Source organism: Alnus glutinosa, chromosome 13 (genome assembly GCF_958979055.1).
Source record: "Alnus glutinosa chromosome 13, dhAlnGlut1.1, whole genome shotgun sequence".
Taxonomy (NCBI): domain Eukaryota; kingdom Viridiplantae; phylum Streptophyta; class Magnoliopsida; order Fagales; family Betulaceae; genus Alnus; species Alnus glutinosa.
In genome coordinates, this window is record NC_084898.1 from 12,276,367 (window position 1) to 12,301,555 (window position 25,189).

Sequence of the window (25,189 nt, forward strand, 5' to 3'; positions counted from 1 at the left end):
TTGAGTCTGGATTCGTCACGCGTGGATCCGGATCTGCTCGACTCGCCCTCTCTTGATGAAGGAGGCCTCTTACCACCAGTCACCGTTCTGAGCTTTTATTTTTGTAAGAACGACAACGTCGTTCCCACATACGGCGCCAAAGTGTTGATGCAATTTTTTGGTCCGGTGACGTGGCGGCATCAGGGACGTCCCCTTCGCCCGCGCCATGGCCTACAAAACAAGAAAGGCCCACCGGGGGTTGGCCGGCGAGGCCTCCTCCGACGATCAAGTCAGTCAAGTGTCTATATAGAGAAGAGAGAAAGGGAGAGAGAGAAGATCTCCCAAAGATAATAGATCTGCCTTTTTTAATTTTGATACTCCCTTTTTATACTCATGTATGCCACATGCCTATTTTGCCCTTGTCAAGCACGAAGCTCTGTGTGAACGTTTTATGTCTTCTTTAACTTGATTTGATTGGTCCAATAAATCCTGGAAGCTGCCAGTGACCAAAACTCGAGGTCCGGACTCCCACCTGGAGGGCAAATCTAGCCCCACCTTGGGTGGGAAAGAAATATTCCTTAACACTTAATGTTTTATTTTATGATACCTTAGAGAATTAGCATTTTACTCTATATAATTATTGCTATCTTGTGATGTAATAAGTATTTTATTGTCGATACTTTTTGCCCAGAGTTATAAGATTAAGAGATCTATTGAGACTTCTTTACGTGGTAAATAGGAGTTGTAATGTGAATTCAAGGCCCCACATCACATCGCTCATTGATGGCCGCTCGATTCCATCTTTAAGGCAAACAATTTATTGTGATCTCACCAAATTTCTCCAAACATTATGGCACAATCTTTCCCTTCAAAAATGGCTCTACTATTTGATCAAGCTTTCCCTTGTGATACCATTGACGAGTCCACTCTGCAAGACTCTCTCTTAATCAGCATTACGAATCAACAGCGGTCTTGGTCTTGCACACAATATTTCGCATGACGTCCCCAATAGTCAATTAGTCATGGGATGGTTCAATCGCCTCAAGGCCAACCAAAGGGGTGGTTGAACCACTCTCATGACTTTGAAGGTAATTCGGTCACCTTCATTTTGTCAAAAAAACCATCCCATTTATTTTTTTTTTCAATATATATATAATAACTTTTTTTATTTTTTATTATAAGTAACACGTGTCACACTATGATTGGTACTTTAGTGACGCGTTAACGAATTCTGTCAACTTTTCTAATGGTAATGACCTATTGTCTTTTTGCTTAACCCATGAAGTTTTTAATCACTTTTTACCCCAAACAATAGGAACCAATTTTGACGACAGCCAATTACATCAAATGGTGCCGTTACAAGAATTTCTATTATCAAATTTGCGAACGCCAGTTTTAGGGAGCTTTAACTAATATTTTACACAACACAACTTATTACGGTCAAAATGCTATGTAGAAGATTAAAACATTAGCCGTCCACAAGGTCCAAATATTTCCTGAAATGGGCACAAATGAAAGCTTAAGAGAAAATATCCAAAATGACATTTAAAGCTTTATTCTTCAACATGGCATTGAGCTCAAAGAAGACAAACTGTAAACATTCAACAAGAAACAGTATTTCATTTACAATCACATGAAATGTTGAACTTCATGCTTCAGAGGGAGACAGCCCAACTTGGCTTAAGATTTTGTTTATTGTGTTTCCAACATAGTTCAAAAAATTTGACGTACAAATGCATAAAGCAAAGAGAGAGGAAAAGGGAGGAGGGGCAGGTAAAAATAAAAGAAAAAGAAGAAGACTGAGCTCAATTACAATTGAAGAACCCCTCCCCCCCCCCCCCCCCCCCCCCAAAAAAAAAAAAAATGAGCCAAAGAAGAAGAGAGCAATGCCAATTTCGATATTAAAATTCAGCTGAACCAGGTGTTCTTGGGAAAGGGATTGCATCTCTTATATTCTCCATTCCAGTTGCAAATTGCACAAGCCTTTCAAAGCCCAGACCAAACCCTGAATGAGGAACTGGCATACAAGAAAACAGGGCATAAAAAAAAACGCACGTTACTGATAAAAGATTTCAACAACAAAACATAGAAACAATAACTTCGTTATTAAATAACATCCTAAGTATAATTTTTTTCCAAACCTTCTCTCCCACCACTCCATATTCAGTAGAGTAATGCTAAAGACCATCTTTTATCGTTTGATCAAAATCTAATAGTGATCCATTCTAAATCCAATTATTATTTTAAAAGCCACATCAACTTTAAGAAGATAAAAATATGATCCCTAACATTACTCATATTCTGTTTACCATCTATTTTAATACAAATTTAATCTGTCAACAAAGTCTCATCAAGAGCTGTAATTCCAAAACTATCCTTATTCTCTGGATGTTCAAAACATCATTTTTTTTTTTTTTTTTTTACCAAGTAATCGCAAAAAATCATATGAAGCAGCATACATGCACCTCCTCTCTCAATTTTTCTGTTGCAACCAATCAAAACTACCCAGTTTCCTATCAGCTCTCACTTCCCAGATCATGAGATCTTGTACGTCATCCTCAAGTACGAAAGTTACTGATGGCAGTAACATGGTGGAGGATCTACCATCAGGAAAACCCCACTAAAGATAACACCTCAGATAAATTATGTTCCAATTTCAGATTTTAAAATCATAAACCTTTTAAGCAACTTATTATACTTTTAATATTTAACTGATGCAAGTAGAACCAATTAGTCTAAATTGTAAATTATTAAGTGCACCAGTCACAAATGTCGCCAACTGAAGAGAAATTCTTAATTTTAAACAGAACAATCCCTCACCTGAACCATAACGCCGCAAATCAAGATACCACCAGTAGCTGTCCTTATTCAGCTCGAAGTCATCTAAACGAGCTTCCAGATATTCAAGCCTTTCTTCTCTCTGGCTTCCACCAATAAGCTCACCAATCTGACAAAGATTCAATATCAATGAAGTTCCTATGTAAGGGTCAACGCAAGCCTCTGGATAAAAGCCCATTCACCAATTTCACATGTCAATGTTGATGGTAGAAAATAAATATATGCCACATGGAATCACGTGGGGCATGCCTCACCTAGCCATGATTTGATACCACAAGCATTCTTCGGCCTGTACTTTTGCTATCATTTCTCTTACTCTTACGATTTGATTGACTCCAAATATAGCACTTTTTTACCACAAACAACTTTTTTTTTTTTCATTTTTTTTTTTTTATAAATAATCGAGATATCCTTAAAAGTGTAAGGAGCCCCCAAGTAACCACAAACAACCAAACATACCTCACATGGATGGCGACTTGTAAAGTATGGAAGAATAATAAGCAATACACCTCTATAAAACCTCTGTTCACCCTCTATGATAACCTTTAAATGGTAATGTCTTTTACAAGTTAAATAATTTTAAACCATTTATTTCAAATGTAAACTATATTCCTTGAAAAGAGGAAAAAACAATCAATAGAACCCTATATTTAATATAGAAGTCCTCATAGTTTTCTCTTGAGCAAAGAAAACTCATACATTACAACAAAATAAATGCCCTAAATTTCAGTTATCTATAAAATGCTATGGAATTGAAATAAAGTAACATGATAAAAAGTTTGTACACCTAAATATATCACATGCACAACTACAAGATTGAACCACTGAAGGCTATCAGAGAACTACACCCAAAGTTCGTGGAGAGAGAGAGAGAGAGAGAGAGAGAGAGAGAACATTCTATTAGAGTCACACATACACAAACATTCGTCTTCTGAATGAGTTGCTGCCATACAAACATCAAAAGGCTTAGCATTGCTATTGTTTATAAATTTGCAGCACTACTACTCCTCAAGAAAACACTACTAAATCGCCAGTTTCTTAGACAAATCTAACTAATTAACAGCAACAGGAGAAACGAAATGAGAAATCTTAAGATTACCCGAGGAACCAACATATCCATTGCTGCAACAGTCCTTCCATCGTCATTTTGCCGCATATAGAATGCTTTGATCTCCTGAAATTTTAAATTGAACAATTTCACAATGTAAGATCCAACTATAGAAATAAACCTCAGCATAAGTTTTTCTTTCTTCATTCTAACAAAAGAGTGGAAGAAAGAGGGGGATCTAGTGCCTTAGGATAGTCTCTGACTATAACAGGGCATCCACCAAATGCCTCTTCAGTTATGTAACGTTCATGCTCACTCTGCAAATCACATCCCCACTTCACCTATAATTGGGAGAAAAGAAAAATGATCTTAAATAACATAGCTAGATGGCAGATAAAGCATTGTCAAACAACGTAATGAGAAACAACATAAATACTGCAGCGGACTGCTTAAAAAAATATATAGTTCACATATCAAACACTAAAACAAACCAAAGGCTATCCATCTCTGTGGCACTAAAATAATTAATATCATCCCAAATGTTAGAGTTTTCCCATTATCTTTATTAAATTGTTTAAGTTATCTTGCAACAAGTGATCCTTTCAACATCTAGACAGGTAAAGAGCAGATCCTATCATCATTCATATGCATCAAGTAGCATATTTCTGAAGATTAGAAAGTGAAAGTCCAACAAGGAAGCTATCTAGTACCACACATCCTTTGATTCAAATATCAAGCTCTTATAACAATAGATTAAGGTAACTGATTTGTAATCCAAGACATGAAGAGCAAATTTGTTCGAAACTTGAAAGCATAGGTCCATGCCAAACTTTCCTAATTAATTCTTTATTACTTCAGGGTTGGATAAAAAATTAAATATTCTGATAAAAAAAAAGGGCTGGTCAGAATAGGGAATCGTTGCAATATTAGCACATATGGTTACAGGGAGAAGAGAAAATAGCCTGGTACTAAAGACAACCCATTACAAACTCGGGGCAGCATACCATATGACTTCAATGGTAGAATCAGTACACAAAAACATTTTAGTTTGATACATCTAAGTCGCTTCCTTTAGTGAAAAAAAAAAAAAAAAAAAAAAAAAAAAAAAAAAAAAACACTACAGTTTTGATCAAATTAGATTGGTGACATTTTTTTTAATTTATCACGACAAATCCATCTAGAAGCAATATTTTAAAGATATTATAAATAACTTGCTGCTATATAACCACGGTTAAGGCCAATGAGCTCTAGCTAAAATAACACTTTTTCCTCCTGTAACAACAGAAGAGAGTGAGAGATCATGGGAGACCCACTAGATGGGTTTGTAACTTACATATATATATATATATATACCGTTAATGGAATTAAAATAGATTTTGGCAACAATTTAAATAGCAAGAATAATGAGTAATACTGGGAATTCAAACTTCTTATTTGCTCTTAGAAGAAGTTCAATTGCATCAGTGTAAGTCATCTGCACGAAGTCTTTCTCGGCCACATCCTGTTGATTGGAGAAAAAATATATTTGCTAAAAATCAGGGTGGATGATAATTAAGCAAGAACATCATATTTAAAAACGAAAAAAAAAAAAAAAAAAAAAAAAAAAAAGAAGAAGAAGAAGAAGAAGAAGAAGAAGAAAAAGAAAATAGAAGGAGAAGGAGGTTTGGAGGAGTATATCTTGAAAGAAATGAATACACAACAGCAAGGACTAAGGATAAGTTACACTAAGAGTTCATACACTCAGTCGATCAATGATTCCTTTCTCAATCCAAGTATTGAAGAAGTCCATGTCTTCCTTGCAATTTTCGAGGATATATCTCACCTTCAAGCATAGAGGCATATGTTACTTTAGAAGTCCAATAATAAAGATCCCATGCAAGAACTGTAATATGTGCGCATGCATCAGCTTGCCAGAGTACAGTCTAATGATAGTATTGAATTGACAACGTTATGAAGGGAAACATACTACGTACTGGAGATAGGCAGTTGCACAGGCCATGTCATCTTTCAGATCAGCGAATGCAAGTTCCGGCTCAATCATCTTAAGCAAAGCGAAAAAAGTTCTAAGATATTCTGATCGAGAATACATGAACAGGAAGAACTACACAGGGAAAGAGACATTAAAGGAATTAAAGGAACAAAGAACACTTACCCAAAATTCAGCCAAGTGCCTAGATGTGTTAGAATTTTCTGCACGAAACGTGGGACCAAATGTATACACCTGGCCAAAGTCATTTACAGAAAGAAAGATATACAATTATTTTCATTGCCAAATTGATGCTAATAATAAGGACAGGCAGGGTTAGAGATTTACATCAGAAAGAGCAGTAGCATAGGTTTCAGCATTTAGTTGGCCTGAGACAGTCAAAAATGCGGGTTTCCCAAAAAAATCCTGACACACAAAAATGAAAAGAGAAAAAAAAAAAAAATAATGGAATCAATGGTGATTAACAGAACTGCATACTTGTGTTAACAATTTTCCAAATACTGACTACACTTATCATAATCTTAAAAACAAAACCAGACACTATTCAACACCAAAAGGTCCTTTAACCATAATATATAACATAACATAATTAGTTCTCACCGGATATTCAAGTATGTTGTTTTCAGATGGTTACGATATATAATACTACTATGAATTGGAAATCGCATGCCAACATGATCTGATTTGCTATGTACAAGTAACTTAAAGAGTTTGGCAATGAATGACTCACCTGTGACCAATCAATTAACCCATCCTTAGTCTTCGGAATGGCATCCAAAGGAGAACCAACAGCTTCTCCGGAGCTTGGTATCTGTTAATTAAGAAATAATTTTAGGTTTTATAGAAGCATAAAGAGGTCTGCAGCACAACTAAATGGAATGGCAGCATTACAAGGACCAACTGCGGTGTTAATACCTAATGGCCTCCCATACAATAGGCTCAAATCATACCTTGCACTATGGCATTTTATTCATATCTCTAATTATATATAAAAATGTTAAACTATGTGTAAAGAAAAAAGACAGCAGAAAACCAGTAAACATCAAGAATAGCTCAAGTTATAGATAACGATTTATTTATTCAGCTCTGTAGAAAACATCAAGTTCAGATTAGAAAGCAAAATTTGTATTACCTTACGAAACACAAAATGTAATAAACATTTAACATTCTATAGAAGAAACTATTTTAAGCCACAGCACATACCAAAGTAGTCACACAGAACTGTTCACCCGCGCCTTCACAATCTGAAGCTGTAACAATAGGACTTGAAACCCAAACAAACCCATGTTCTTGGAAAAATTTGTGCGTAGCAAAGGCCAATGCATTCCTTACCCTAGCAACCTACAACCAACATGCATCATTAAACAATAAAAGAGAAAAGGGATCAAATCAGCATCTGCTACTTAATACCAGACTATGGTAAACAATAAGCAGAACCATACCGCACCAAAAGTGTTTGTTCTTGGACGAAGATGAGCTTTTGTTCTCAAAAATTCTCTGCTGACCCTTTTCTTTTGGATTGGATAGGAAGGATCACTCTTCCCGACCTGTAGACAGGACATTCATTAAGAGACAAGAGAGTAGACTAGTAGTACATGCTAAAACATAATGGATTAATAAATAATTTATAGAGGTTGGCTACACAGAAGAATCAGCATAGGTGACTTGGTTAAGATGATTCATTCAAGTGCAAATATGAAGGCAGGAAATTCTCTCTCTAAATTCATCAGCCAATACACAATGCTGTATAATGGGAGCAAAATCGATAAAAATTCATTCTTAGTTAGATTTAGGTTCAATATAAAAGATCCTTCTCTTTGATGCAGCAATGGTAGCACTAAGTGTTCACATCTGTATGAGTATTGACCATTAAATAGGAACAACTTATTCTATTGCCCTCTACTATTTTTTGATAAGTTGATAGTAATTAATGCCCATTTTATTGCCCTCTACTATCCAAGCACCATAAAATGATAACAATAATAACATGGGGCTCAGGCTTATATTTCGAGGTTTAGCCTCTGGAAGATCCAATCAACTAAGTTCAAATGCTTCAAAATACGAACCATCAATAAGGCATGGTTCTTACCCATGAAAATAGTAAACTTCCTTTCTTTTGGTATGTGAATGGTTAACTCTTACCTTATTGGAAGTGATGTAAGACAAGGTGTACCATAAATTTAAGTGACGGCTAGGGTTTCTTTCCCTTTCTTTTTTTTTTTTTTTGCTTTATTTTATTTACTTTTTGGGGTGTCCTAGTAGTTATAGGATTTCTATTTAGGCTTGGAGTCTTGCACCCTATATAAAGGCTACTATTAAACCCTATTTCATCAAGTTCATTATTGAGTTATTTATAATAAAAATTTGAGATTTTTTCTTCCTGACTTTTGTTGTTGTTGTGGTGTTCAAGGATTCAAGAGAGTCATACTTTTTTCTATCATTTCCACACATCAGTTAGTATTAAAGCCCTGTTATTCCTTGACTTGATGGCTAAACCATGCAACGGCAGCAACCTCACTCGCAATGACACTTCCAAGAGAGAAGCTCCTACGAGAACCGGATTCATAGACTTCCAACGTGAGGCACAAGAAGCTTTATGTGATATTCAAGCAGCTCTTGCTTGACTAGCAATGAATCCAAATGTGAACCACAACAACGATACGATTCGCAAAAATGATGGGGATCTCGTTCAACCTGTTTGTGAATGTGTTCATATGCTTCCAAATAGATGGCCAACCTATTTGGAGAATTCCAGCAATGATGGAGACTTTGCCGAAGGTGTATTCCAAGGATTTAAAAGTGTAAACAATTATCAATAGATCTACCAAGCTTTAATGGTCATCTTCATACAAGAGATTTCCTAAATTGGCTAAACGAGGTTCAGAGATTTTTAAATGTATGGAAATTCCTGAGAAAAAGAAGATGAGTTTGGTTGCATACAATCTAAAAGGGACAACTCTGCTTGGTGGAAACAACATAGATTTCAAGGATGCGGCAAAGGAAGGCGTTAGTACAAATATTGTGTAAGAAGAGGATTTTGAAGATGTTCCTAATGAGTCAAAAGCAATTAAAAATGAAAAGGTGGCTAAAGTAGCTAAAGAAGTTCTTCCCATTCAGTCAGGAAACTGGACTTCCCATTCAGGGGAGATAAGAAATCTATCAATTCTTAATCTAGAGGGAGGGTCTCTATCGTTAGACCATGTAAAAGAACCCCTTACAAGAGGAATATCCATAAGCCCCTATTCAAAAATGAAATTTGAGAACTCCACCATGGCTGGACAAAATCAGTCTGCACCCGATCTTTCACTGTGAAAATGCACAACAGCAAATTCCTCCAACAAAGCAATCCGGCCAACTCATCCCATAAATATCATCTATCACTATCGAAATTGAGACCATAGACGCCCGCAAAGGCCCAAGAGAAATTATCTTCGACATTTCTGACAGAGCGAGCGACAGTAAATCTCCCAAGCACTCGTCTATTTTCTCTATCAACCTCCTATCCCACATAAACAAGATCCCTTCGAAATCTCTACTAGAATCTACACAACACTAATCCACGTAATGACATCCCCACAAACTTCGCAGAATGCTAGTAGACATAGACTCCAGCTTAGTTTCCTAAAAACAAATCACATGTGCCTTCCACTCTCTGAGCAAATTCCTAACTACAAGGCATTTGTCCCCCTCATTCAGCCCTCTCACATTCTAAGAAAGCAATTTAGGCTTAATAAAGAACCAATAACAACCCTCCCCCTTAACCCTGCCTCGGCTAGAATTTTCAGCTTTCGAATTATAATTTATCGAACAAGATAGTCTTTTTAATTCTTTGTTTACTTTGACAACCATTTTGGACCTAGAGGTTGACTCCTTTTGGAAGTGGCTCGCTTCGATGATCGAAAGCAAAGTCATCAATTCCTTCACAAACCCCTCACACGATAACCCCACTTGATGACAAATTTCCTTCACTTTCTGCAATACCCACGCTGAAGACTTTGACCCTGCAACAAAAAAGACTCGCTTGCTATTCGAGGGCAAGAGCTCAAAGGCAAAGGCTCCCCCTCTGAGTACAAATCCATAACCAAACAAGGCGGGATCACAACAACACAAGAGTTGAACCCATCCACGGGGACCCTATCACAACCACCCATCGTAGAGGAAACAATGCCCTTTCCTTTATTCACACAATTACTACCCCTTTCAACTCCTCAAGGGCAGCAAGTAAGGGAGGATAGAAGTCGGGCAAAGGAGTCTGCTTCCCCCTTTTAACCACCATAACCCACTCTGAGGGATTAGAAACTGGGTCAACACCCAAACCAGACAGGAGTGTGGGGACTCAACCAACTCTACAGAACCCCCATTGGCATTCACTCCACTAGAGCTTAAGCACCCAAAGTCAACAACACTACCTAAGCAAGGAACCAAATGCTGGAATTCACGAGGCCTCTTTACATACTTGAAAGCATTACCTCTGACTCCCATATCGGGAAGTCCAACGCTGAGGGAAGCCGACACAATCGCATCGCTAGTGAAATCCAAGGGAGGGGAGGCCAATAGAGACTGCAATTGGCTACCGGAAGTCTCCACCGTAGTCAGAGGACCACTGGCGAGAGTATTCGACCCTGCGACCCCTAATAAGCTCTAACTCCCTTCCCACAGAACTCGTAGACGAGCATCCACTTCATATTGGCACACCAGAGAAGCCAATGGTGGTCCTTTGGATTGGGCGTAGCTCAAGTCCACACCCAGACCCTGCCTGAAGAAATATCAGCCCCGACCCGTGTCTTTGCTAGCCACTTGACAGTGGGATTGACCCGCGTCTTCGGCACCCACTTAAAGGTGGGTTTAATCTTCAACTGAAAAGTGTGTTTCACTTGGGGGATAAGCAGGCTTTTTTCCTATTTAACGCATGTTCATCTTGATCCATTAATGTTAGGCCTTGATCATCAACAACTAACTTCTTAGAGGGTTGGGCCCTCACTCGTTGATCGGGCTCCAACGTATCATTTACAACCTGCTTTGAAGTATTGACTAACATCGGCCCAAACGATTCCAAACCCCCATTCAAATACGAAGTCATCCAATCCACTTCCCCTCTTCAAACACTCTAGTTGGTTTCTCAAAACATAGGGCCCCACTGACACCCCTTGTTTCACTCTCATGCACTGCCACATTCCCTCCTTCAGTATGAAGCCAGGGATTCCGTGCATTCGTATGCTCACCTCAACCAATGCCCGTCTGTACTTGTGGTATTGCATCTTCTAGATTGACATGGCCCTCCATAGGAAGAGTAGTGCCCGCCGTACGATGCCCCTTACCAACCAACACCTCAACAAACGTCCTTTTCCCAACATTCTCTGCCAACACTCATTCCACCGTCCCTATTGATGTGGTGATTCTAGCCATCACTAGAGGATGTCTGAAACAATTCTATGGTCCTCTTGAACTCGCGAACAAAGCCTGACCACCCCCTTCCCTCATCCTCATTCTGGAACAACCACAAAGCCCCTCCGGCTGCCACCGCCATACTCTGCAACGACCTAATCTATTAACACCCCTCTGTAGAATATATGCTTTAGAGCCCCCACTCTGTAGGACTTCAAAAACTTCTTTGTGGCCTCTGCTTTAAGCATCTCCTCCATGATAGTCAACTACCATTGCACAGTCCCTTTACCCAAGGATAAAGAATGCATAATGCCCTTACTCCTTTCGAAAACACACAAAACTGAGCCACCCTCTTCCATTGCGAACTCAAACGATTTTGTTTCAACAAAGAACCATCTAGAAAGATTTGTCGCAACACACCAAAAAAAAAAAAAAACTGAAGTCATTGTTGGAGAAGCCAACAACAGATTAGGAAAGACGGTACGCACTTAGACGCGCTGTCGAGAGAGAGAGGACAATGAGCTTTTTATAACGTAAATAGTAGCATAGAACTTGGCAGCTGTTGCTGGGCTGTGAATAGTAACCTAAAAACAATTACAACTCATTTATCAAATGAGTCAAACTCCCTCAATTCTAACGTGACCCATTTAAATAAACAAGTGACACGATACGACCTGCATAACCCGTTAAATATATAGATCATTTTTGGTTGAGCTGACATGACCTATTTCAACCTATTTCGACTTATTTAATATAAATGAGTTAAACTGACCCAAATACTTGGTAGACCTAATTAACACAAATTTCATATCTTATAAGCAAAAATTATATCAATTATACACATTCACAACTAGATTCATGACAATCAATTTAATAATCGATATCCAATTATCCATAACCATAATTAATAAACAAAACTCAACTTCTCAACACAGATCTAATCAAAATAATATAATAGTCCAATAAAGTTCATTTAAATAAAGAAACACATAGCAAAAGAGAAAATAAGATTACATTGCAATAAATAACATGATAAAGCCTCCTCAAAGTGGGTTAAGTGGGTTGACCTAAAATTGACTCATTTACCAATCGGGTCGACCTGATTTGACCCTAATTTTATTACACTATAACCCAACCTACTACTTTATTATCGTATTTGTGTCGGCTTGGCGGGTCATTTCAAAAATTGTTAGCCCCAAATTGCTCATGCACAGAAGGGCGCAACCCTAATACATAAGAAGTATACAAAAGAATCCATAAAGTATAGAAAAAGAATAAAACTTCGAGAAATTTTTTTTGATGAGTAAAACGTAATTTACGAAAGCAAAAAACTTCAAGAAATTAGAAGCAATCAAACTATTAAATACTACTATCCATGTATAAAAGGATTGAAACATCTTCAACTCTAACATCACAGCCTCACGATCTTAAAAGCTCATTGTGTTCATTTCTCTCCAAATACACCATATTAAACACAAATGAGCAAACCTTCACATTTTCAAAGCATTACAGTGTCCCAATTGTTCCCTCCAACTCACCAACAACTCTCTCACCCTTTCAAGGCATAACCCATGGAACCCCAAACAACTAGAAAAGATAACTCCATAATTCTCTTACAACCTCAATAAAAAAGAAGGTGATCAATAGACTCTCCACTTTTTTTTACACATACAGCACCAATCCACCACAGTAGCATTCATCTTTTGTAAATTATCCAAAGTTAAGATTTTCCCTAAAGCCATCGTCCACACAAAGACCACCACTCTTGAAGGAGCATTTACTTTCCAAATACTCTTCCAAGGAAAATGCGAACTTACCAAAGGAGATAACGCATAATAGTAAGACTTCACTTGAAACGATTTCCTTTTAGAAGGAATCCAATACATTTTATCCACACCTCCTTGCCTTACTCTTTGGGAATACAATAACTCAAAGAAATCAAAGACCACTTCCACCTCCTAATCATGCACAAATCTTGTAAAGAAAATATGACAAATCTTGGATTCAGTGCTTATTGCTATTGAATGTGTGGATAGCCAAATTCATTCGGGAGAATCTGGGTTGCTGTGTAAGTTGGATTTAGAAAAGGCTTATGATCATGTGAATTGGGATTTCTTGCTTTACTTACTGCAACGATGTGGCTTTGGGGAGAAATGGAGGGCTTAGATTCGTTTTTGTATCTCTACGGTGAGATTCTCCATCCTCGTCAATGGAACTTCGTCGGGTTTCTTTACCCGCTCTCACAGGTTGCGACAAGGTGATCCTCTGTCACCTTTATTATTTGTAGTGGTTATGGAGGCTTTGAGCCGGATGCTGGTTGCTACGTTGGAGCAAGGTTCGATGACAGGTTTTGCAGTGGGACCTAGAGAGTCAGAGGCAATAGTAGTGAATCATTTACTTTTTGCTGATATGTTGATTTTTTGTGGGGCGCAAGAAGAACAAATTCGACATCTGAGGTGTATCTTTCTGTGCTTTGAGGCAGCATCGGGCTTAAGGATCAATCTAGGAAAATCAGAAATTGTTCCTATTGGTGAGATGGAGGATGTTGAAGGGTTGGCTCAGCTTTTGGGTTGTCGAGTTGGTTCTTTGCCTATGACTTACTTGGGTCTGCCTTTGGGTGCCTCTTACAAGTCTGTATCTACTTGGAAAGGGGTTGTTGAGAAAATGGAAAGGAGGTTGGCTGCATGGAAGCGTATGTATTTGTCGAAGGGCGGGCGGTTGACCCTTATTAAGAGCACGCTGTCCAATCTCCCCACGTATCTTCTGTCGATGTTCCCTATTCCATTAAAAGTGGCTAATCGTCTTGAAAAAATCCAAAGGGATTTCTTATGGGGTGGCATAGGGGATGAGGCCAAATTTCATTTAGTGAAATGGAACAAAATTTGTACTCCATTGCATTCAGGTGGGTTGGGAGTTCACAATCTCATCCAGTTTAATCAAGCACTTCTGGTTAAATGGTTGTGGAGATATGGTTGGGAGAGAGAGGCTTTATGGCGTTTGGTGATTGACGCCAAATTTGGGAGCCTAAAGGGTGGGTGGTGTTCTATTGAGGTCTCGGGTTCCTATGGAGTGGGGGTTTGGAAATATATCAGGAAAGGATGGGAGAAGTTTTGCAATTCTGTTCGGTTTGCGGTAAGGGGTGGGTCACATATCAGTTTCTGGCATGATTGGTGGTGTGGAGAGAGATCTTTGAAGCACTGTTATCCAGTTCTGTATAGTATTGTGAAGAACAAAGCTGCAATGGTGGTGGATAACTTGGTAGTTCATAATGGAAATATTCATTGGAATGTTCTCTTTACGCGGCAACTCCAGGACTGGGAGATGGAGATGGTGCTTTCCTTCTTCGAGCAGTTGTACTCCACTTCGATTCGACAAGGAAAGGGCGACAGGTTAGTTTGGAATCCCTCTACAAGGGGCTTATTTGAAGTAAGGTCCTATTACGAAGTGCTTAGTAGGAAAGAAGGCCCTTCATTTCCGTGGAAGAATATATGGTATGCTAAAGCTCCGACAAGGGTGGCGTTCTTTGTATGGTCTGCAGCTTTAAGAAAAATACTGACCCATGACAATCTGCGAAAGAGGAATATTGTGGTTATTGAGTGGTGTTGTATGTGTAAAAAGAAGGGGGAGGCTATTAATCATCTGTTACTTCATTGCGACATCGCCCGTGAGCTTTGGAGCTTTATGTTTTCTTTATTTGGCGTTGAGTGGGTCATGCCACAAACGGTGTTGGATTTGTTGACTACTTGGGGTGCATCTTTTGGGCATGGCCTTGCTCGAAAAGCTTGGCGGTTAGTTCCTCACTGTGTTTTGTGGAGCATTTGGCGGGAGCGGAATGCGAGGCTTTTTGAAGATGTAGAGACTGTAATGGTGGTGTTAAGAAAGCGTGTGCTTAACATGCTATTTCTTTGGTTAGCGTCCGGTCTTTACCACCAAGGTGTTTTTACTTTTGTAGACTTTCTAAATTTATTACCTGTTCCTCCCTTTTAGGGGCGCTCTTGTATACTTCCCGTGAATTAGAGTTGCACCCCTCTGCGCTTTATTGATGAATTTGAAATTATTTATCAAAAAAAAAAGAAAATATGTTTCCATTCCGGAACTTCATATGATCCGCCACCCACACATTCTTACAACGAGCAATAGTGAATAATTCTATAAAAGAGAATTTCAAAGGCTGCTCCCCACATCATACACCATGCCAAAACTACATCGTAGATCCATGTCCCATCTCATACCTCAAAAATTTAGAAAAACCCTCTCGCCCCTTCCTTATACATCTCCACACTCCCATGCCATAGGGCCCCGTAACCTCCTTAGAACACTAACCTCCCCTCAAACTATCACATTTATTGTCCACCACCGATCTCCACAAAGCCTCCATCTCTCTAGCATACCGCCACAACCACTTAACCAAAAGGGCTCGATTAAACTGAATCAAAGTTTTCACCCTCAAACCCCATGAAATTATCAAAGTACATATTTTCGACCACTTCACTAAATGAAACTTAAACTCATCACCAATACCCCCTACCCCCTCTGAAGCTTTTTCAGTAGGCACATACATATATTATGTGGGAAGACTATAAATTAGATTGTGAATTGTTGCAAATTTGTTACGTAAATTGTAAAAGTAATAAAGTTTCATTGCAGAAGTCTACATAGTTGCATAACATGGCAAATACGCTAAATTCACCCCATTCAATAAGAATGGTAGAAAATACTAACCACTACAATTTTCTTGACCTTCAATTCCACCTTTTGCTTTGATCCTTGGCTGGCCACCACAATCCCTTGCACCCATATTGATGCACCAGTTGCAATTGAACCAGCTTCTACCTATCAATTAGCTCCAAATCTTGAAAGAAGACACAATGAAAGCTAGATATGTACTAGAATGAAATGAATATATCAAGATAAGCTACCCTAATTAATAAAAGAATCTTTAAAAAATAGAAATTCATATTTTGCATGTTATACAACTTGCTTAAAAGGATTTCTATATTATAAGAGGTGTTTCAGCCTAATAGCAAATCAGTTTCAAACACATTGAGGCTTTGAAAACTGAGCAGGAGTCTTATTGGACAGACACTTCATAAGCCAATCAAAGGTGGGCATTTCACATCTTTTTACACCTATACACCCCTAACACATAGTCACACACATCATGGACATATCTTACTCTTTTCACTTTAAAAAGGAAGAAAAAGAATTTGCTCATAGTGATAGGTACCTGATCATAGCCTTCAGCGCCCGAGTCCACCACACATTGCATATTTGAAAGGCATGAACCATCATTGACCTACATATATAACAAGGACACCTTAATACAGTAAGACGTCTAGAAGTAAAATGCACCAAAAGTAACAAAAAAAATTCATATTCTATGCATTAGTTTTTACCAATTCAAATACCATCAAACAGACAGAAATTCAATTTGTTATGCGCAAGGCTGTCTCAATTAATCTAAAGAAGACAAGAGGGTTCAGCCTAAGGCAAGTGTCATCTTGGTGCTTATCAAGGGGACACGTGGGGGCAGACCAACTAACTTGCTGAGAGTTTAGGACAGCTGGAAGTCCACTTATGTTTAAATTATGTAAATTCCCTAAATGGTGTCGTCTCCATGTCCAGCTTCTGCTAAGAAGAGGGAACGTGGGTAGAAGTCCTGAATGCTAGGAGATCAACTGGTCTAGTGGGAGCAGAACAGGGAGATCGTGTACAGCAACTGCAGAAGCAGTTGGACTCTAGCAGTTATCTATTATCCTGTATAGCAGTTATCTAGTATCTTGTATAGCAGTTATCTAGAATTGTGTGTTTATGGTTGTATTTTAGTTATTCAAGTCTTGTATTTAAACCAAGCTTTATCAATGAAATGGGCATGAAAGATTCAGAAGCTAAACAGGAGGAAATTGACCCCTTGAAGTGTCAACAATTGTCATTTTATTAATTAAACACCAAACTTACCTAGCAGGCTCATAACAAGTGGTATTAGAGCCGCGTTCTTGCGACCATGGCCGAAGGAACCCGATATGCCCAGTTAAGTGAGACAGTAGCAGCCAACAAGGAGACTCTCAATCAACACACGGAGATGCTCAAAACCCTGATGGAACAAGTAAGTCTTTTGGCCACTACTCAAAGTCAAAATCAGAATCAAAATCAGAGTGGTAGGGAGAGTAGTAGTAATCCGAATGGGGAAAACCAGGGAGAGAATAGTGGGAATAGTGAAGTAGGAAGGGATGATCAGAATGATAGAAGAGGAGGTATACAAACCCGCACAGTCAAATTAGACTTCCCTAGGTTTGATGGAACCGAACCTGTCACATGGATCCTTAAAGCCCAGCAGTTTTTTACATATAGCCAAACCCCAGAAAATCAGAAGGTACCTATTGCTGCCTTCCACATGGAAGGTAGAGCCCTTACTTGGTATCACTGGTTAATGGATGCAGGCCACACTGGAGGATGGGAGGAATTTGTGTTTGCCCTTAAGACTAGGTTTGCACCCTCAGCCTTTGATGACCCTGTAGGAGCCTTTACCAAGCTTAAGCAGACTTCAACCGTAGAGGATTATCAAGTCCAGTTTGAAATCCTTTCCAATAGAATTCAGGGAATGAGTGAAGAGTTTAAGGTGAGTACGTTCCTGAGTGGTTTGAAGGAAGAAGTGAGGATCATGGTAACTATGTTGAAACCCACTACCTTATCCTCTGCCTTCGGGCTGGCTAAGTTACAAGAAGAGGAGGTTAGGCTGAGAGGTAGAGGCCACAAGTACCAACCTTGGGTGACAAACTCTCAGGGTTACACTAAACTGTCGGCAGCACCTACCCCACCTCGCATTACCACTCCTACACCATCAGAAACCAGAAACACTAACCCTCCATACAATCCCAACTTCAATAGACGACCTAGCATTCCTATTAAAAGGTTGACTCCAGCCCAAATGCAAGAAAGAAGAGAGAAGGGGTTATGCTATAATTGTGATGAGAAGTTCCAGCCAGGCCATAGGTGTAATCGACCTAGGCTATTCTTGCTGGAAGGGGTGGAATTGGGTGAGCCTGAAGAGATAAGGGTAGAAGAGGTAGAACCGGAAGAAGAGTCAGAAGGGGAACCACAAGGAGCAGAATTGTTAGGCATTTCTATGCATGCATTGGCAGGAACTCCAGCCCCCAAGACTATGCGGCTAATGGGAAGAATATTAGGGCAGCAGGTGGTAATTCTCATAGACACAGGCAGCACTCATAGCTTCGTAGATCAGAATTTGGCCAAGAGACTCCGACTACCAGCACAAGGGAGGAGCCAACTCACGGTGATGGTGGCCAATGGAGACATCATTCCTTGTCCCGGATGCTGTACAGCAATAACATTCAGCCTCCAAGGGTATGATTTCAAAACTAATTTACATCTATTGGTTTTAGGAGGGTGTGACATGATACTGGGAGTAGATTGGTTAAGTTCTCTAGGCCCTATCCTATGGGACTTTGTAGAGCTTACCATGAAGTTTTCACACCAAGGTCAGGAGATTAGTCTACAAGGTCTCATCAAAACTGCAAATAATTTAGTAGAGGGTGAGGGACTTCTAAGGAAAGCAGGGGCAGATTGTAAGGGAATTTGGTTACAACTCATAGGGGCTGAGGCACCAACACCCAAGAGGCTGCAGCACCCAGCACTGACTGAACTATTGGAGGGGTTCACAGGAGTTTTTCAGGAACCAACTGAACTGCCACCAAGCAGGAATTTTGACCACAACATCCAGTTGACTGAAGGAGCTCAGCCCACTTGCGCCAGGCCTTACAGGTACCCTTATTACCAGAAAGAAGAGATAGAAAAGCTGGTGAGGGAGATGCTGTCCACTGGAATTATAAGGCCCAGCCAGAGCCCTTATTCATCTCCAGTTTTACTAGTGAGAAAGGCTGATGGTAGCTGGAGGATGTGTGTGGATTACCGTGCCCTCAACAAAAATACTGTCAAAGATAAGTACCCTATACCCAATATTGATGAACTCTTAGATGAATTACATGGATCGGTAATTTTTTCTAAGCTTGATCTTAGGTCCGGCTATCATCAAATTAGGATGAAGTCGGAAGACATTCCAAAGACTGCCTTTAGGACCCATGAAGGACACTATGAATTCCTAGTTATGCCATTTGGGCTAACTAATGCACCCTCAACTTTTCAAAGCCTCATGAATGATGTCTTTAGACCTTACTTAAGGAAATGTGTGTTAGTATTTTTTGATGATATCTTGATCTATAGTAAGAACATCAAAGACCACTTAAACCATTTGAAGGCTGTCCTAGAATTGCTTCAGAACCATCAATTATATGCTAAGATATCTAAATGTCAATTTGGGTGCCAAGAGATTGAATATTTAGGCCATTTAATTTCAGAGGAAGGAGTAAAGGCTGATCCATCTAAAATTGAAGCCATGCTTAATTGGCCCATTCCTCGAACCATCAAGGCCTTAAGAGGATTCCTAGGGTTAACGGGATACTATAGGAAGTTTGTGAAAGGATATGGGGGGATAGCAGTTCCACTTACTAGGTTGTTGAGAAAAGACTCTTTTAGATGGGATGACAGAGCTGAAGAAGCTTTTAACCTACTCAAAACAACCATGTCCACCCCTCCTGTCCTTGGCCTACCTGACTTCACTAAACCCTTTATCATTGAGTGTGATGCCTCAGGGGATGGTATAGGTGCAGTTTTGATGCAGACTGGACAACCATTGGCTTATCTCAGCCAAGGACTCAAGGGCAAGAGCTTGAACTTATCTACGTACGAGAAGGAACTACTAGCCCTAGTCATGGCCATCAGGAAGTGGAGGCACTATTTGCTGGGGCATAGCTTCAAGGTGAGGATTGACCAACAGGCACTCAAATACCTACTGGAGCAGAGAATTGGTACTCCGGCCCAGCAGAAGTGGGTGTCCAAACTCTTGGGTTTTGATTTCACTGTGGAGTACAAGAAAGGGAGGGAGAACAGGGCTGCAGATGCTCTGTCTCGAATGGAGTGGCCAAACACTGACTCAAAAGCTCAACAAGGCTCAGAAGTTCTAATTACCGATGAGCAACCAACCTGCAAGGCAACAGACAATATGAGCAACCAAGTCATCAGTACCTTACAGCCTTCCTGGACCAAAGAACTTACCAATAGCTATTCAGCAGATCAGCAGCTCCAGCAACTCATTCAGCAATACCAACAAGGGGAGTTGGATCAGACGAAGTACCAATACCACAATGATCTCCTTTTTTACAAGGGGAGGATTCATTTGGGTAATTTGGAGGAATTCCAACAACAAGTCCTACAACAGTTCCACAGCAGCCCATTAGCTGGCCACATGGGGACACAAAAAACATATTCAAGACTAAAGAAGGAATTTTACTGGCCTGGGATGCGACAAGGAGTCCGGAGATTCATCAAGGAGTGTGACATCTGCCAGCGCAACAACTCCGAGAACCTCCACCCTGCAGGATTGTTACAGCCATTACCTATACCAGAACGAAACTGGACTGAGGTGAGCATAGATTTTGTAGAAGGATTACCTATCTCACAGGGGAAGAATGTCATCTTGGTGGTAGTCGACCGGTTGAGCAAATATGCTCACTTCATTCCTGTCAGTCACCCCTACACTGCTAATCTGATTGCTAAAGTATTTGTGGACCATGTCTTCAAATTGCATGGGTTGCCCAAATCTATAGTCAGTGATCGTGACCCGATTTTCACTAGCCAATTCTGGAAGGAGCTGTTCCGTGTAACTGGCACTGAGTTGCTGATGAGCTCAGCCTACCACCCACAGACCGATGGTCAGACGGAAATTATGAATAAAGGGCTGGAAGGATACTTGCGAAGCTTCACCAGTGACCGTCCCAAAGACTGGATGCGATGGATTTCATTGGCAGAATGGGCTTACAACACTTCTGTGCACACTTCAACCAAGGTGAGCCCGTTCGAAGCCGTGTACGGCTATCCATCTCCTAGGTTAATGCCATTTGAGGCAGGATCAACTCGGGTGCAAGCAGTGGAAGAGGAATTGAGGAGCAGAGAGTTCATCTTAGCACTTATCCGGGAGAATCTTCAAGACGCGCAGGAAAGGATGAAGCACTTTGCAGACCGCAGCCGCACCTTCCGGGAGTTCGAAGTAGGTGACTGGGTCTATCTCCGGCTACGCCCGTACCGTCAGATGACAGTAGCTATCCGTAGAAATCTCAAGCTCTCTCCAAGATACTACGGACCCTTCCAGGTAACCCAAAGGATTGGGGCAGTAGCATACAAACTCGACCTCCCCCCAACTTCACTGATTTATCCTATTTTCCATGTCACTAACCTCAAGAAAAAGTTGGGTAACCAAATTGCTCCCCTGCCGCACCTACCGCCACTCACAACAGAGGGAACTCTAGCTCCGGAACCAGAAATTGCGTTAGCCAGACGCCTGAAGAAAAAAGGGGACAAAGCTGGGGCTGATATACTCATCCAGTGGACGGGTACGACAGCACAAGACGCGACTTGGGAGGACCTGAACGAGCTTCGAACATCCTTCCCTAACCTTGTGGGCAAGGTCTTCTGAACACAGGAGTCGTGTTATGCGCAAGGCTGTCTCAATTAATCTAAAGAAGACAAGAGGGTTCAGCCTAAGGCAAGTGTCATCTTGGTGCTTATCAAGGGGACACGTGGGGGCAGACCAACTAACTTGCTGAGAGTTTAGGACAGCTGGATGTCCACTTATGTTTAAATTATGTAAATTCCCTAAACGGTGTCGTCTCCATGTCCAGCTTCTGCTAAGAAGAGGGAACGTGGGTAGAAGTCCTGAATGCTAGGAGATCAACTGGTCTAGTGGGAGCAGAACAGGGAGATCGTGTACAGCAACTGCAGAAGCAGTTGGACTCTAGCAGTTATCTATTATCTTGTATAGCAGTTATCTAGTATCTTGTATAGCAGTTATCTAGAATTGTGTGTTTATGGTTGTATTTTAGTTATTCAAGTCCTGTATTTAAACCAAGCTTTATCAATGAAATGGGCATGAAAGATTCAGAAGCTAAACAGGAGGAAATTGACCCCTTGAAGTGTCAACAATTGTCATTTTATTAATTAAACACCAAACTTACCTAGCAGGCTCATAACACAATTTCGATTACTTTAACTTCCAACGACGACATGTTAAATAACCAAAATATTAAATTCAAATCCACACAATAATTGCAATTGCAAAACTCTCTTCGGTTTACGAGACATTGGTGCACAAAAATAAGAGGAAATTATCTCATATTATTAGTCTTCAAAATACTTTGAGAAACTGAACTCAACTTATCTATGTCCGGTCAACTGAATATTTACTACTAAATTTAAATATCTGGTTCCATTTCTGTTCCTACATTTTCCCGGGAATCAAACAGCACCATCACAAATAAACCACCACAAAAACAATGATACAATTGACACAATGATTGTTACCTCAATGAATGTAATGCTGCTTTGAACCCGAAGAGTCCGAACCCAGCCCATCACGACCAGGGTCTGCCCCACGCGACCCAACCCTTCATCAGGCTCGCCCTTTATATCCGCAATCTTCAGCTTCTTCCTGAACTCCCCAATTTTCTCGCCCATCTCGGCCCTCGGCTTATCGGCAAATTCCGGTTTCGTCCTCTCCACGGCCTCGCCTGATTGGAGAGCTCCGGAGACAATATTACAGAATAATCTCCGGCGAGTTACGGCCAGGCCGGCGCCGGAGAATGGGACCGGGCGGTTAAAAAATGACGGAATGAGGGGCTTCGTTAAGCCTTTGGGGCAATTGCGGAGGAGGTTAGGGTAAGGGTTTGGTTTGGTGTAGAGTGAGAGATAGCGAAGAGCTGCGTAGGGTTTAAGGCGAAGTGGGGTGGCCGGTGCCATAGCAGCAGCCATTTGCTTGGTCTTCCTCGGACAGTTGGTTGCTCGTAGCACTGGCCACCAGAGAATATAAGCACATTTTATCCGCTGTGGATTTTTTTTTATTTTTTTTTTCCACCTCTTTTTTTCTTTTTGTGATTTTCGCAATTTTTTTTTCTTTTTTTCTTTTTTAAAGGTAAACTCAAATTTTTATATCAGTAGAAAGGGGCTCTTCAGCTCTTGCTCTGCAAATACAATTGCCGTGATATAGCTCGAGTAGGACTCAACCCAGACCTGTTGCAAGATTTGAGATACAGCCGGTCTCGCAAGCTTATGTGCGGCACCATTCCCATCTCTCTTTACAAAATTGACAACCCATGACAGAAATGCGATGGGAGGTTTCGGGCATATGCAATTATGCTTCCATAACTTCCTAACGAATCACCACCAGTTTCCAAGGCAAGAACTATTTCCTTAGCGTCTCCTTCCAGCAAAATAGATTGGATCCCAAGATCACGAGAGAGTTCCACTCATTGCCGTGCTGTGAGAGCCTCTGCCACTAATGGGTCTAATACATAAGGTTTGATGGTGCACATGGAAGCCCGAACATGGCCATTGTGGTGCCAGGCTATAATCCCCACTCCCATAAGCTTATTCTTTTGGTCCACAGCCGCATCCTAGTTTATTTTGATCTGGCCAAAAGGTGGCTTCGTCCATTTTGTTTGCCGTCCCGCTTAGGTGTTGTGCAAATATTTACCTAAATAAATAGGCAAATACTTGTATGTTTTACTTGCAAGTGCACAAGATTAAAACAATAGTATAGTAGGCAAATACAAGATCATTCCCATGAGGATTGGTATAAATTGTATTTAAAGAGAAATTCCTAAAAGAGATATGTTGAATAAGACGGGATAAAATATTGAATTAAAAATAATAAGAAGAAAAGGTAGGGCTTCGATACCCACCGTTAATCATACTCAAATAAGATTCGCAATATGCATAATACTGCAATCACAACATAATGCTTAATGTTTACCAGCCACAAGGGAATGGTATCTTCTCCTAAAGCTTTTGATTTTCCTAAGCAACGAGTTAGATATGTTATCTACTCTAACTTTTTTCTTCCTTGAAGGATTTAACATGGTATCTACTAAGTTGTTCTTCAAGAAAGCATAAATCTATGGAAATCGATAAACACACTCAAATTGGAATATGGTATCTATTCCAGTTGTCTTTATGTTGATTAATCCAAGAACCTGTGTCGGGGTTCTTTCGTTACTCTGTTATGCCAGGACTAGGTCATCCGAATTGACATAAATAACAAGTCCATACCACATATGATGGCCAAACATAAACATACGAGAAATTCAAGAAACTAGAATTAATCAAGTTAAGCATCAATATATAAATTGTAGTAAAGCAAATTGAAAAACTTAAAGAGACATGATTAGGACTTCAATCGAGCCCTAACTAAGGTATTAGTTACAACTAATATAGACTAAAATTATATACATAAAAATAAAAAATAAAGGAAGAAAGAAAAACCAAAATTCTTCTTGAAGTAGCCTCCAATTCTTCTATTCGAAGGTTGCCTATTTATCGAGATTAAAGAAGCTCTAGAAGCCCTAGGAATCCTAGAAAAATTGTAAATAGGTCTTTTAGTCCAAATAGAATAAGTATAAGTCTTTTCATTTTCTGGAATTTCAATCAAAGTAGGAAAATGATTCCAAAATTCGTACAGATTTGCGGTTCTTTATTGCGGGGCATTTTTGGCATTGTAAACGTCTGAATTAGGAAAATCTTATTTCTGACATATTTGTTCAATTGTTTCATAGCTTTCTAACGCTAGAAATTTCACCATAATTTGATACTCGAAGAAAAAGTTATAATTAAAATACAGAGACATGCTCATTTTGGATTATTTCCAAAAATAACAGATTTTTGCCGACTTCTATTTTCTTAAATTCAAAATTGATTTGGAGTTGAATCTTTCCGAAAGTGAGTTTGCCGAATTCGTTATAATCTTGGAATTTGATGGATTTTCTTCCAAAGCCTGTAAAATACAACAAAACACAAAAACAATGCAAAACATCAAGCTATAACAAAAC

The 25,189-nt window shown here is 39.8% G+C and overlaps 1 protein-coding gene across 1 annotated transcript; it reads right to left on the minus strand.

The window, feature by feature from the left end:
- Positions 1-1,815: 1,815 nt before the first annotated feature.
- On the minus strand, positions 1,816-23,143 carry LOC133854436 (asparagine--tRNA ligase, chloroplastic/mitochondrial). Its single transcript, XM_062290642.1, has 15 exons — positions 22,671-23,143; positions 16,465-16,533; positions 15,960-16,070; positions 7,295-7,399; positions 7,056-7,193; positions 6,583-6,663; positions 6,180-6,257; positions 6,018-6,086; positions 5,832-5,906; positions 5,604-5,687; positions 5,280-5,366; positions 4,111-4,206; positions 3,917-3,991; positions 2,800-2,926; positions 1,816-1,996 (listed from the first exon to the last, which is right to left on the minus strand). The coding sequence occupies exons 1-15, from the start codon at positions 23,115-23,117 to the stop codon at positions 1,881-1,883; spliced, it is 1,758 nt and encodes a 585-aa protein (XP_062146626.1). The 5' UTR covers positions 23,118-23,143; the 3' UTR covers positions 1,816-1,880.
- Positions 23,144-25,189: the final 2,046 nt, after the last annotated feature.

Coding starts and splice junctions, on each gene's coding strand:
- LOC133854436 (XM_062290642.1), bottom strand. CDS start 23,117: ATGGCTGCTGCTATGGCACCGGCCACCCCACTTCGCCTTAAACCCTAC. Junction 7,194..7,294: donor GAACAAACACTTTTGGTGCG/GTATGGTTCTGC, acceptor TGTTGGTTGTAG/GTTGCTAGGGTAAGGAATGC. Junction 6,664..7,055: donor AGTTCTGTGTGACTACTTTG/GTATGTGCTGTG, acceptor CTTAATTAACAG/ATACCAAGCTCCGGAGAAGC.